The sequence below is a fragment of the Saccopteryx bilineata genome, chromosome 2 (genome assembly GCF_036850765.1).
Source record: "Saccopteryx bilineata isolate mSacBil1 chromosome 2, mSacBil1_pri_phased_curated, whole genome shotgun sequence".
Lineage (NCBI taxonomy): Eukaryota > Metazoa > Chordata > Mammalia > Chiroptera > Emballonuridae > Saccopteryx > Saccopteryx bilineata.
This window is the reverse complement of record NC_089491.1, coordinates 390,217,811-390,230,367: the sequence shown is the minus strand read 5'-3', so window position 1 is coordinate 390,230,367 and position 12,557 is coordinate 390,217,811. Positions and strand designations below refer to the sequence as shown.

General features: G+C 59.0%; 1 protein-coding gene across 5 annotated transcripts in view; it reads right to left on the bottom strand.

Moving 5' to 3' along the window:
• ARHGAP44 (Rho GTPase activating protein 44) overlaps positions 1-12,557 on the bottom strand; it is a 135,983-nt gene that overhangs the window by 2,458 nt on the left and 120,968 nt on the right. The window contains exons 17-21 of one of the 5 annotated variants that reach the window (XM_066264262.1): positions 9,983-10,000; positions 9,067-9,294; positions 6,124-6,281; positions 2,900-3,280; positions 715-766 (exon numbers count right to left, since the gene is read on the bottom strand). In XM_066264262.1, coding sequence (XP_066120359.1) covers positions 759-766; positions 2,900-3,280; positions 6,124-6,281; positions 9,067-9,294; positions 9,983-10,000 — 793 coding nt within the window. In that variant the 3' untranslated portion in view covers positions 715-758. Of the gene's footprint in view, positions 1-714; positions 767-831; positions 927-2,899; positions 3,281-6,123; positions 6,282-9,066; positions 9,295-9,982; positions 10,001-12,557 lie in introns of those variants that run through there. The other 4 variants (XM_066264261.1, XM_066264259.1, XM_066264260.1 and 1 more) reach the window with 4 other exon arrangements.

Sequence of the window (12,557 nt, the reverse complement as noted above, 5' to 3'; positions counted from 1 at the left end):
TCTGGAGCACCAGCCCCTTCTGGAAGACCAGGCAGAAACCGGTACATGTGTCCCCCACACCTTCTGAGTTGAGTTGGGGAAAACGAACTCGGCGGGCACTCTGACCCTGGGGGTCCCTCAGGGTCCTCCCTCAGGGTCCACCAGCGGCCTCCGCCTGGTGGAGGTCAAGCCGGACTTCACGCAGGAGAGTGGCGCTCGCTGGCGGGCATGCACACCAGACAAGGTCCGGGCTCCCGATCCCGGGCCAGCCCCGCATGGGACATGTCCCTAAACCAAGGGGTCACTGCGGAAGTGTCCCCGGACACGGGGCACAGCAGTCTTCCGCGGACATCCTGGCGGTAACCAAGGTACCGTCATGTGAGGAACTGGCCTGCTGTGCCTTCAAGTCTAAACCACGGGGACAGGAAGGGACTTTGGGCTAGGTGACCAGTCAAAGAAGGTGGGAGACACGAGCTCAGCCTCTCTGCCTGGCATTCTCCCCTGTCTGCTAAAGACAAGACCAAAAAGCTGGCCAGTGACCCAGAAAGCCCCCCGAGCTGGCGACCGGCAGCTCCTGCAGAGGCCGGGGAAGGCGGGCACCGGCAGGGAAGCCGCCATGCAGGTCTGAGCCACATGCAGAGCGCGGAGCGGGGGCGGGGCGCGGGGCCCGGCCTGCTGGGGCGACTCGGGCGGCGCAGGGACGGACGGGGGCGGGGCGGGGCTGGGACCGCTTACCCTGAACATCCCCCTCACACGTATCCAAAACCGCGGCACGCATGTCACACAGCTGCAAGAACACAACGACAGGATTCGGAGAGAGGCGTCAACACGACAACACGAGAACGTCACAAGAACTGTGCCAAGTGTCCCCGTCCGGCGGGCCACACCAAGTCATGACGGCTCGAACTCTGGCCCCGAGGCCGGTACAGACCAGGACACAGGACAGTCTGCAGCCGAAAGCATGAGGACAGGACAGGATGTGCGGGAGGGGACCTACTCCTCCCGTGGGCCCGCAGCCCCTCAGCGGGGGCCCTGGAAAGGGACTGTGCCGCTCCTCATGCAGCTGTGGGGGGAGGGCCTGTCCCCCCGCCCGGTGCTTCCTGTTGCCTTTCTTTTGCCCCCCGAATTCCTCCTCAGTCTGTTCTCTCTCAGTCTCTCCGCTGTGGTGTCCGTTGCTCTTCTGCTGCTTCCAGACTCAACACTACCCAGAGTCCCTTCCTGAGGTCGGGGCCGCTGACGTTGGCAGGCGGAGGCATTGGGAGGAGCAGCCCGCTAGGCACCTCAAGGTGACCCCAAGTGAGCTCCCAGGTGTGGCCCTGAGCCCTCCTGTCAGGACTCACTGAGGTCACACATCCCCACTGGTGGGAACGGACAGTCACGGCCATCTCTCAGGGAAGGCTGTCCTTAATTCTTGTGTCACCTCGGTGGAGATGACCCCGGCTGTCCTTCCCACATCGGTCGTATGTCACACCCCGCAACATTGAAACCTCCTGACCCATCACAAACACTCCGTCGCCCGGGGGCAAGACTTCTCCCACGCGCGGCACCTGACTCTTCAGTCCAGGGGCACTGACCTCTCTCCCCTCGGGGTATCAGATGAAAACAAATGACAACCCCCAACATAACAACAACAGCCATCTGGTGTGAATGAATCAAAATCATACCTACTTTTTTATTAGATCAGCAAAAAAATGTATTTTTTGGTGTGCCACAGAATTTCGGTCGTTAGTTTATATGTGCCATGCGATGAAACAGGGTGGGGGTCACTGAACTAGATGTGTCACGGGCAGCGAGGCGCTGCCCCCGGCAGGCTAACCAACGCCTGCCGTCCAGTCACGGGAAGGCCATCGCTCCTGGAGAAGGACGTGGGCACAGAAAGCACAGCCTCCCCGAGGAATCCCCGTGCCCGCACGGCTCTCTGCGTCCATGTGGAGTGTGCATGGATGTGGTGGGGGCGTCGGTGTGCGGTCAGTGCACGCGTGTGCGTCTGCGTGGTGGGGTGTGGTGCGTGAGTCCTTCCCAGCGGCCTCAGCTTCTGCGACTCGGGACGGCAGGAGTGGGCGTGTCCGGCTCTGCTGCCCGGCCACGTGACGCGCAGCGGGCTCCGTTCTCAGACGCAGCCCGACAGCAGGCCCGCCTCCCGCAAGAGGGTAACTCTGTGATGTTTCCAATCTCACGGGGTCGGGGTCTGGGGGAGGCGTCTCAAAAATGTCTTCTTCCAACAATAAAAGTTTTTTGCTAAGTCTGTGTGCGTATGATTTCATGCTGACACGTTTTTTTCAGGGGTGGAGGGGAAAGTAGCCCCATCTTTGATTTTAAAATTGAAAGCAAAACGAAATGTAGCCATTGTGGGCTTCTCCAATTAGCTCCTCCTAAGAACCAGGGAACACAGCTCTGTTTTGAAACTAAGCCTTTTCTAAATACATGTGGCTAGAAAGACACTTTTCTAGTTAGGCTTATTTCGTGAACATGGAAAAAAGAAATAATGAAGTCTTTGGGTTTAGCATCTAACCTCAAGGCATAGGTTTGTACCGGCTTAGAGGCTTGGGCTCTATCCGAAGACAGCCGCCCACAGCTCACCTGGGCTTTGTGGTGGCCGGTCGGCAACCACAGCTCAGCGACCAGCCTCTCCTGGGCACCTCCCCAAAGGACTTAGGACACTCGGCCTCCAACTCAGGAACAGAGCCCCGTGCAGTGGGCATATCGGGAGACACCCCTAAGAAGGCCCCCTGCAGGATCCATCCCGAACTGCTTTCCCCTGGCTCAGGGGGCCTCCGCGGAGACCGTCAGGGAAGGACCCACGAGGCCAGCACAGCCGTCTCACGGCGAACAGGGATCTGTTAGCTGGCAGGGGTCCCTCCGCCGGTACCCTGCGTTCAGGCCCACGGCAAAAAATCAGAGGAAGCTGGAGCCTGCTTACCTGTAGACATGCTCTCCCCCGGGGACATGCTGTCCAGCACGGGGTGCTCTGCAGACTGTGGGCTGGAGGCGGACAGGTTCCCGGTGGGCGGCTGCGGGGGCGGCAGGGTCGGTCTCTGGCGGGGCTTCGGGGTGGGCCGCGCTTTGGTTAAAGTGCTCGTGAAGCTGCCAGGGGAGGCCAGAGGGGGCGCGGCGGCGGCAGCCGGGGACAGCTGGCCCGTGGCCAGGGGGTACCCTGGAGGGCAGCTCAGTCCGTAGGGGGACGGGGTGCTGGGCGGCGTGGGAGACAGGCTGAGTGGGGACGGCTGGCCGGCGAGCTGCTCGGTCACGGCACCCGGCTGGGAGGGGGCCTTGGGGGGGATGGGCGCCAGCTTCCTGGACGCTGTGAAGAAACACACAGCAGAATAGCAGCGATGCACAAGGCCGTTACACGCCGCCCGCGGTCCGCGTGCCCCGTCCACACACCCTCCGCCACCTCCCACCCTCGCCACCCCCAGCCCCCGGCATCCGAAGAGCAGGCGATACAACTGACAAAAACTCCACCTAGAATCGCTAGTTTTCATATCTTACCACCTATTCATTAATCTCTCCTCCTCTTCTCTGGATTCCTGCCGTGAGCTAGACGCACACACGCATACGCACGCACGTGCGTACACGCACACACATACACGCACGTGCGTACACACACACATACACACACGTGCACACACACGCACGTGCACACACACGCATACACACATGCACACACACGCACACACACGTGCGTACACACACATGCACGTGCACACATACGCACACACACATGCACACACACGCACACGCACGTGCACACAGACACGTGTACACAGACGCGTGCACACGCACAGACACAGCCAGACCACAGAGGGGTTGCCCACCGCGGGCAGCGGCTCCATGTCCTGCGTTCTCTCACCACGACTGAGTGGCCAGAGGTATCCGAGGAAGAGTGCATCAGCCAACAGAGGACAATTAAGAGTTCAACTCGTGACAGTGGACCCTGGACGGGACGACCGTCATCAAAACGGGAAGCTAACTTTTGGCTGGACCTGCCCAGGGGCCAGGTAGATCCTCGGACCCGGAAGCCCCGGGGCTCCATGGCAGTGCCCTCGTCCTTCCCCTCAGTTCTAGGGACTTGCCGGAGGCGCTTTTCTTTCCAGAACCGTCCCCTGTGGGTGTGCCCGTGTGCTGACCCTGCTCTGCTCTACGCCCATCGCCGCCCGACCTCCTCTGCGTGGACTTCATGTCCCTTTTTATGTACTCGCTCGTGCTCAGGGACGACACGTGCCTGATACTCTCAACTGCGAGGTGCACTCGAAGGCTGACACACTCGATGTGTGGGCAGAGGTCTTGAGACAGTGGTGCCACCAATCCTAGAATTGTCCTTTAAGCCCTCGAGGGGGCATCAGGGACTCTTTCCCTCCCCTGCCACTCCCCCCCCCACGAGGGAATAAAATCTATTCTAATCATTTACCACTTCTGGGTAGTTACAGGATGAGGCTGTGGTGTCAAAACATGGAGGGGTTAAACAATACAAAGAAAAGCAAAGCTAAGGGCGCCGTTAGTGCGCTGCGGTGGAGGGTGAAGAAGGAAATGGTATCTTTGAAATGACGACTGAGCTACTGGATGCCACCTGGGGGCGGGACCGGTGTCACTCTAGACTGCGTTCCCTGCATCATAGGTCCGACGTGCTGTGAGAACGGAGAGGCCAGCTTGTCCCCCTGTTGGCAAGAGGAAGCCGGCTGGCCGCAACCAGGAGCCCTGATGCCCCTGGACAGAACAATAGCCATCGTCCCGCGCTGTAGGGCTGGGTGGAGGGTTCAAGTCCTTGCGTACAAACACGGCCAATGAACTACATCTATCTCCAGACCATGAGGAGAACCTATGAGTGCTGGAGGAAAGCCCTGGAGTGCGAAAATCCCACCACCACCGCTGTGGCCCAACACCTGTGTCCCTGAGGGTGCCCCACGGGACCCACCGTGCCCTGAGCAGCGCCACCCAGTGTCACAGTCCCACCTCTGCCTTTCTGGAGAGGCTCGCCTGTGGTCACATCCTCAGAGCTCTGCACACAGTAGGGCCCTATAGCTATTTGTGGACTCCGTAAGGATTGAGTGGGAGCCGAACAAGAAGGGCTGGGACAGAGAAGACTTGGACAATGGGACTGTCACCGCGGCCTGAAGCCGCGAAGACTGGAAAGCCACCTAGCGGGAAGCTGTGTGTGGCTAAGGTGAGCCAGCCCCGTTCCACAGTCCTGGAGCTAAGACACACTTACAAGCTAGAAAGGCCTGAGTTGAGGATAAATTAAACAATATGCTATTTTTAACAATTTGAAGACTCTGCAAAGTAACAGCAGAGGTGAAAACAAATAAACAAACAAAAAGGCTGAGATAAGCACAGACTTCCTTCAGCTTCCAATTTATGAAACATCACCACGGCCCCCGGCCAGTGGCTCAGTGGTAGAGCAACTGTGTGGAAGTCCCGGGTTTGATTCCCAGTCAGGGCACACAGGAGAAGTGACCATCTGTTTCTCCCCCCCGCCCCCCTCTTGTTCCTCCCCACCCCTGCCCCTCTCCCCCCGCCCCCCATGCAGCCATGGCTCAATTAAAGCGAGTTGGCCCCAGGCACTGAGGATGGCTCCATGGCCTCTGCCCCAGGTGCCAAGAAGAGCTCTGTTGCTCAGCAACAGAGCAACATCCCAGATGGGCTGAGCATCGCCCCATAGTGGGCTTGCAGGGTGGATCTCGGTCCGGCCACATGCGGGAATCTGTCTCTGCCTCCCCTCCACTTAATAAAAAAATTAAATTAAATTAAATTAAATTAAAAAAAGGTAGCAACACCAGCCCTACCACCCACCTGCAGACCAGAGCCCTCACACTCTCCAGAAAGGAGGCTCCCGCTGAAAACTCTACAGTCTTAAACGATGGCGATGGGACCTGGCAGGGACCATGGAAGACACGCTTCATCCCGAGCAGTGACACTGCACAGCATCTTCATGCACAGAAGGCAAGACCCTACAGACACCCTGAGGGGCCCACTGTTCGGATGAGTAAATGATCCCTCTCTGAGTTGGTCAACTTCCCAACCCTCTGACGCACAGACCAGGAATGTCTCACTGGACCACACACGGTCTCTGAGAGGATGTTCCGAGCGGGGGAGATCAGAACCGCTGTCCGTGGCCGGAGAGCCGCGTGCAGGCTGGTGAGGACGTACCTTTCCGGAGAGTGTGAGGGCTCTGGTCTGCAGACGGCTGGCTCAGGCTGGCGCCTGGCTGTGTTCCCAGCTGCGCCCCTGCGCAGGGTGTGCCCTGGCTGGCACCAGCACTTCCCTTCTGCCCAGATCCTGGAGAAAGCTCCTTGCTCTTGGAAGTGCTGCAACAAAAGCACACAGGACAGAAGAGCTGAAGCCGGCAGTGTCGGCACCGGCACTGAGGACTGGACGTGCGTTTTTCTAGGCCGGCTCAAGTCCATCGCAGCTCTGCTGTGTCTCGGGCCCTTCCTCGAGTCCTCACGATGCTCGCAGTGGTGCCTGGCCCTTCCTGGGGTCCTGACATCCCGGGTCCCACTTCCTCCTCTGTGCGGTGAACACTGCCGGCCTCCCCTCGTGCCTCTGCCCTCTCTGCACCCAGAGACCACGGGCAAGGGCATGGGGCCCCTGGCACTCCCTCCCTGCCCTGTGACCAACACTGGGACTTCTGGACACTGACACTGGAATGGCTACGTCTCCATCCCTCCTGTGCCCACCGCAGACCAGAGCAGGAGGACTTCTCGTGTTCGTGCACTGAATGAGGGCTCAGGACTCGGGCCCCCGTGGCTGAGCTGCATGCCTGTGGCTCTCCAACTCTTTTCTGGCTTTCTCTGAACCCCCATAACACCCCCAAGCAGGGGAGGAATCTGGGGACCCATCCACAGCCTCCGCAGGTCCTGGCAAATGATCAAGTTGACACAGATGTTGGCTGTGCAGCTGAAAGGGGGACTGTTCAAGTCCCAGTCCCCCAGGCCTAGAGGGGGTGATCAGGGTCAATGGCCCCGAGGGCCTCTGGACTCCCTTCAGTTTGATAAAGGGACAGCCTGAGTCACCAGGTCTCAGTGAGGAGGCACCCTGCCCGGCGGGCTCTTTGTCAGGCATCCTCCGAAGGGTCAAGTGCCCTATTCACACTCCACTCCCCAGCCTGGGGACAGCAAGTGACTAGCTGACCCGCACTGACTCTCCCCCCTCCAGCACGGCAGGCAGACGAGGCACAGCGACCACATGCTTGGGGACAGGCCAGTTCTGGGGCGCACGGCTCAGCGAGCTGGGGCACACAGGGGCAGGAAGCAGAGTTTGGGGTCGGAGTGAATGCCAAGCAGAGGAGCAGGGTGCAGAGGCCGAGCCCGAAGAGAGTCACCAGCCTTCAGGGACAGGGGTGAGGGGACAGACCTGCAGGGGAATGGGAAGGTGGAGCAAGCCACAACCCACAAGCCACGGGGGGGGGGGGGGGGGGGGCTGCCACCCTCGGGGGAATGGGACCCGTAACAGGAATCCAGCAACCAGAAGAAACGTCATCTGGGCTGCAAATGTCCAGAAAACAGTGGGAAAAATAAAAAACAAAGAAACAGAAAAGCAACGGAACACTGGTCCGCACTGGACAGCGTCCACGTGGAGAGAGTGAGAGGGGACAAGACAAATACGGACACCGACGCCCAAAGCAGAGCTACAGGACTGGTTACTCGGGGGAGGGGGGGGGCAGCGTGACCACAGAGCAAGTCACTAATCTAAAACCAGTGGGCCGTGCCCCCTCCCGGGAGGGCCTGACTCCGCAAGGCCACCGTCCACACGTGCCAGCAATGTCTCAGAGCCCGGGGACCCGCCTTGGAGGGGCACTTTCCAGAATTTCATTTCGACGTCAAATGTTGCTTGTCACGCACTTTCTGGCATCGCGTGGGTGATCAGGAGCAGACCAGGGAATGTCTGTAGAGGGGACCTTTGCCAGCAAAGCTCACCTCGTCCATTTCCTTCCATCCTCCGCCTCCCCGGCTGTCCGCCATCAACCTCTGCTTCTCCACCACATTCGCTCCCCCTGTCCTTATCTCTCAAGGGGCCCTAAGCCTAGTGGGCACCCAGCCACTGGCCGGGGCCTGCCCCTCTTGTCCTCTGAGTTGGAGCCATCAGCCACAACCTGAGCTCATCCAGTGTCAGCTCCCCTGTCTCCAAGCTCTATGATGGCCTCCGCTCCCTTTGTCATTTTCCTATTCCACAGGGAAACTACCTTCTACTTGTTGAAAGGGAAAAAAAAGCGGCAAGAGTTCATTTAGTGGGAGGGGGGCGGGAGGCTGTATGCGCGTGCGCACCTCTGAGCACGGATCAGGTTGAGAGGTTCGGCTTCCCAAAGTCTCCCAGCGTTTCCCAGCAGCCGCCCTGGAGGGGGGCTGCTGCGCCCTCTAAAGACAGAATGCTTTTTAGCTTTCTGACTTGCTGCTTGAGGACAGGCAGGCACAAACGGACAACATCCCCCCTCCCCCGCATGGGAGGGCTAGGGACGGACAGCCTCCTTCCCCTGCGGCCCCGGCTATGACCACGTGCCGTAATCCTTCTGTGAGGATTTGCTCACTGGAATGTGCACGCCTTCAAGGCACAGATCACATCTGTCACCTCTGGATGGACACGGCTGTCCACCAACGTTCCCTAACTAGTGATGAGATAAACGAGCTTGTGCCCTCTTCCGCCTTCCCCTAGGAGCACGGAGATACGGCCGTGCCGCCTGCTGCACAGGTGACCCTGATTTGCACCCGTGTTAGCAGTAAAAATGGCCCCAACAAATCTAAAGGTAAAGGAGAGAAAAGGAGAAATGCTGACGTTCTAAATTTCGGAGTAGGACCATGGCAACAGCCTGGGCAGGGGCGGGAACCGAGATCCCTCCGCGGCTTCAGCAAGCCGCCGCCTGAGACCTGTGCTGTTTGGGGGTGCCCATCCTGGAAAGCTGAAGCCCCGTCTGATGAGTCAGGGGGCTGTGGACGCCTTACTGGGAGCCAGCGTGACGCAGAAAGCCAACATGAATGCTTGGAGATGGTGAGGATGGGGCGGGGTTTGGGGGGGAACGAGGGGACCCAAGAGACCAGCGTGGGCGCAGGGACCCGGCCCCTCCCATGCACCACAGGCAGCCCGCCCGGGGCTTACCTGGTCCGCTCAGCCGTGGGCTGCAGGCCCAGGCTGGATGGAGAAAGCGAGGGCACCGCGGGGTCCTCCGGAGGCAGCTCCGGAAGGGGCGAGGGGAGAGGCGCAGGCGCAGCTGGCTCTGCGGGCGGGGCGGGGGGCTGCGCGGAGGGCGGGGCGCAGGAGCCCTTGCGGCCTGCGGACGAGCCTCTTCGGGCCACCCAGGATGTGTCCATGACCCTCACGCCCATGCTGGTGAGGGACACAAAGACACGTGCTTATCCACGCGTGGCAGACGACAGGCTCCCTCCCCCATGAAGCAGACACATTCAAAAGCAAAGTCAGTGTGAGAACAGCAACGCGGCCTTAGCACCCTGCTGGGCCTAGGGAAGCCAAGGGGCCGGGCGCAGGGCACTTCTGACCGCCGGCCACGCTGACCGCCCCGCTGCCCGGCTGCCCGGCTGGTCTCATGCCCGCTGGAGACTGTGTGGCCTCCTTCGGCCAGTGCCAGCCCATCTCTCAGGGCAGAATGCAGCCCCCCAGGGGGGCACTCACCCCTCCCAGCTGGGGATGCAGGGGAGCAGGACAGGCACGAGGGCAGCATGGGACTACAGGCACCGATCAGCAGGACCATCCTTTTTGTCACTTGCCATTCTAGCAAAAGGCCAGGGCCAGCATTCCTGCACTGGCCCCAGGACCTGGCCAAGCTGCTACCCCCTCTGCAGGCCACACCCGCTTGTCTACACTGCAGGGAAGGGGCCGATCATGCCCACGGTCACTCTCTGCTCCGATTGCATTGTCATGAGGGCAACAGTCAGCTTCAAGTCAAGTCGGCCAAGCCACCAGACAGGGCACATTCACCCTCGGGCAGAGCCCGCTACGGCCCAGCTCGCTGAGCTCGGAGACCGAGCACGGCCGGAAGCTGCCGGCGATACTGTACCTTTGGATTTTCCTAAGGCTGCAGGGACAGAAACATACAGATATTAGTGTCACAGAAACTACGCCTCCCTGTGGACAGGCAGGCTGTCTCTCGTCGAGGTCAGGGTCTCAGTGTGGGGCTCAGAGTGTGCCAAGACATGGCTTCAGTTGGGTTGGAGTGTCGTCATGAAAGTGACTCTTTTCTTGTATGGGTGGAAACAAATCTTATCCTGCCAAGCTCACAGGTGAAGGGAGAGAGAAGCTGAAGGGTTGATATCGGTGCGTGTAGGGGTCGGGGAGGCGTGGGCAGGAGAGGGCATCCTCACTGATGGAAGTGAGTAGCCATCCGATTGTGTGTGGGTCCCACGATGTAGAAGGCGGTGAATGTCCTCTGGGCTAGGAGGGACTGGAACTAGGGTACCTCGCCAAGGCCTTCACTGACTGAGGCGAGAGCGAATATATCCACTGTCCAGGGCAGATACAGTCATCTACTCCGGCAAACAGGAAATGTGTGCTCCCAGCCGGCACCTGTCCACAGCAGGCACAGTGGGTGTGGGTGAGCCCACTGTGTGCTTACGCTCTCACCTCTCCACCCACTGGTCAGAAGCACAGATCTATGACACCATGAAATCCTGCCGTCCTAAAAGGTCACATTTCACCTTGTAGAAAATGCAGCAAGATTTTTTTTTTAAGGGGGTCAAATTTGGAGATTGACTGTAGCAGGTGGAATTGGGGTCCTTTTAAGGCAATAAACCCGCAGTGAGGTGCACAGTGACGAGGTGAGGCCCCAAGCTGAGTCCACACCAGGGCGGGGACAGCGTCCCGACACTCCCTACTCTGTGGGGTCCCCGGAGACCTCTCCCCGTCCAATGTCACTGTTACTCCCCGTCCAATGTCACTGTTAACTGTTGCTCATCTGCCTTCGATGGCTCTGTGGAGGCACCTTGGAGAGCGGGGGTCGGCCTCCTCCCAGAACCCAGCCAGCTCTCAGAGTCATCTTGGGCGTAAGGACCCTCCACCAAGAAATAAGCACCTTCTCTAGGAGATCCAGAACCACTCTTGGAGGCCACCCAAAAGTCTGGGACAGGGTCCAGCTGCGTCCCCTGAAGTTTACACTGAGCTGTGAGGGAGTATCGTACGATGCTCAGGGGCTTCGGAATGTATCAGGCGGCCAAGAGCAAGCAGCACGCTCCCCTGGGGACAGGGGAACTGGTACCCCTTAGCTGCAAAGGTCGGGGAGATGGCAGGTACATAAGATGTCTCCCCACGGCAAGCCGTTAACGGAAGGAGCCTGAAAAGATGCTGAGTTTCACCGTTTCCTTACCGATTCCCTTTCACTTAGAAAGTCCCTTTTCACGGGCAGAGGCTGGGAGTGCGGAGGGGACAGGCACGCACTTCAGGGTCAGGGCCGGGGGCGTCTTCTACTTCCCAACGTCAGCAACCTCAGGTGCGGGAGACTCAGCCAGGAATGGCCACCGCTCCCACCCACAGGTTGTCCATGCACGCACGCACGCATGCGCACGGGGACCCTCCTGCAGCCTCCCGCTGCCCTCGCCCCACCCCTCTTGGCTTTAGTGCTGCGGTTCTCAACCTGTGGGTCGCGATCCTGGCGGGGGTCGAACGACCAAAACACAGGGGTCGCCTAAAGCCATCGGAAAATACATGTTTATTATACAATACATTTTTAAATAAAATATGTATTTCCGATGGCTTTAGGCGACCCCCACCGGGGTCGCGACCCACAGGTTGAGAACCGCTGCTTTAGTGTATTTTGCCCTCGCAGAATTAACCCTGTTGCTCCTTGGGAAGATGGAGAAACATTCAAGGTGTTTTTTGTGAGACGTCAGAGAACGGGGTGGGTTCGGGAGCCCCCAGGTGAAGAAGCGCACCTTAAGAAGTCAGAGATCCAGCGTGCGCACTAGAAACAGCTAACGGTAACCTATACCAGGCATTCCTTTGAACTCTTCATAAGGGAAGTTCATGTAATGCTCAAACAACTCTCAGGGTGGCGCTCACTACTGTCCCCCCATTTCACAGATAAAGAAACAGAAGCGCTCAGAGATCAGCTTCCCCAGGTCACAGGACTAGCATGTGAACTCAGAGACAGGCGGACCCCCAGCTCATACTCGGCATTTTCAAAGGCTTTCCCCAAAAGGCTGTGGGTAGGGAAAGGGAGTAGAGGTTAGATCTGCAAGTGCTTCCTGACGGAGGAAAGAAAGCGGCCTTAGCCCCTCACCCCGAAATCTGAAAGTTGGAAGATCCAGCTCCAAGAACAGGTGTCTACCAAAGGAACGGCTCCCTCAGGGAGCAGCAGTCTGCTGTGGCCCGTTCCAGGTGAGACACTGTCAAGGGTGAGCAGTTGTTTGTGCTTTGCCCTCTGCAGGACAGACATGGGCAGTGCTGTTTGAGTCCTGGCTGGGCACATACTTAGCCAGAGGTGCCAGCTGCTTTACGGCTTGGCAGAATTCAAGTCTGCAGAGATCTAGAAGGTTTTGATTTCTGTTCTAGAGATACGTTCCATGTGGCAAAGGCCAGGGGAAAGGAGACAAGAAACGGGTCAGCCACCAAATGCAGACGCTGGGGGGTTTGGGTGGCTC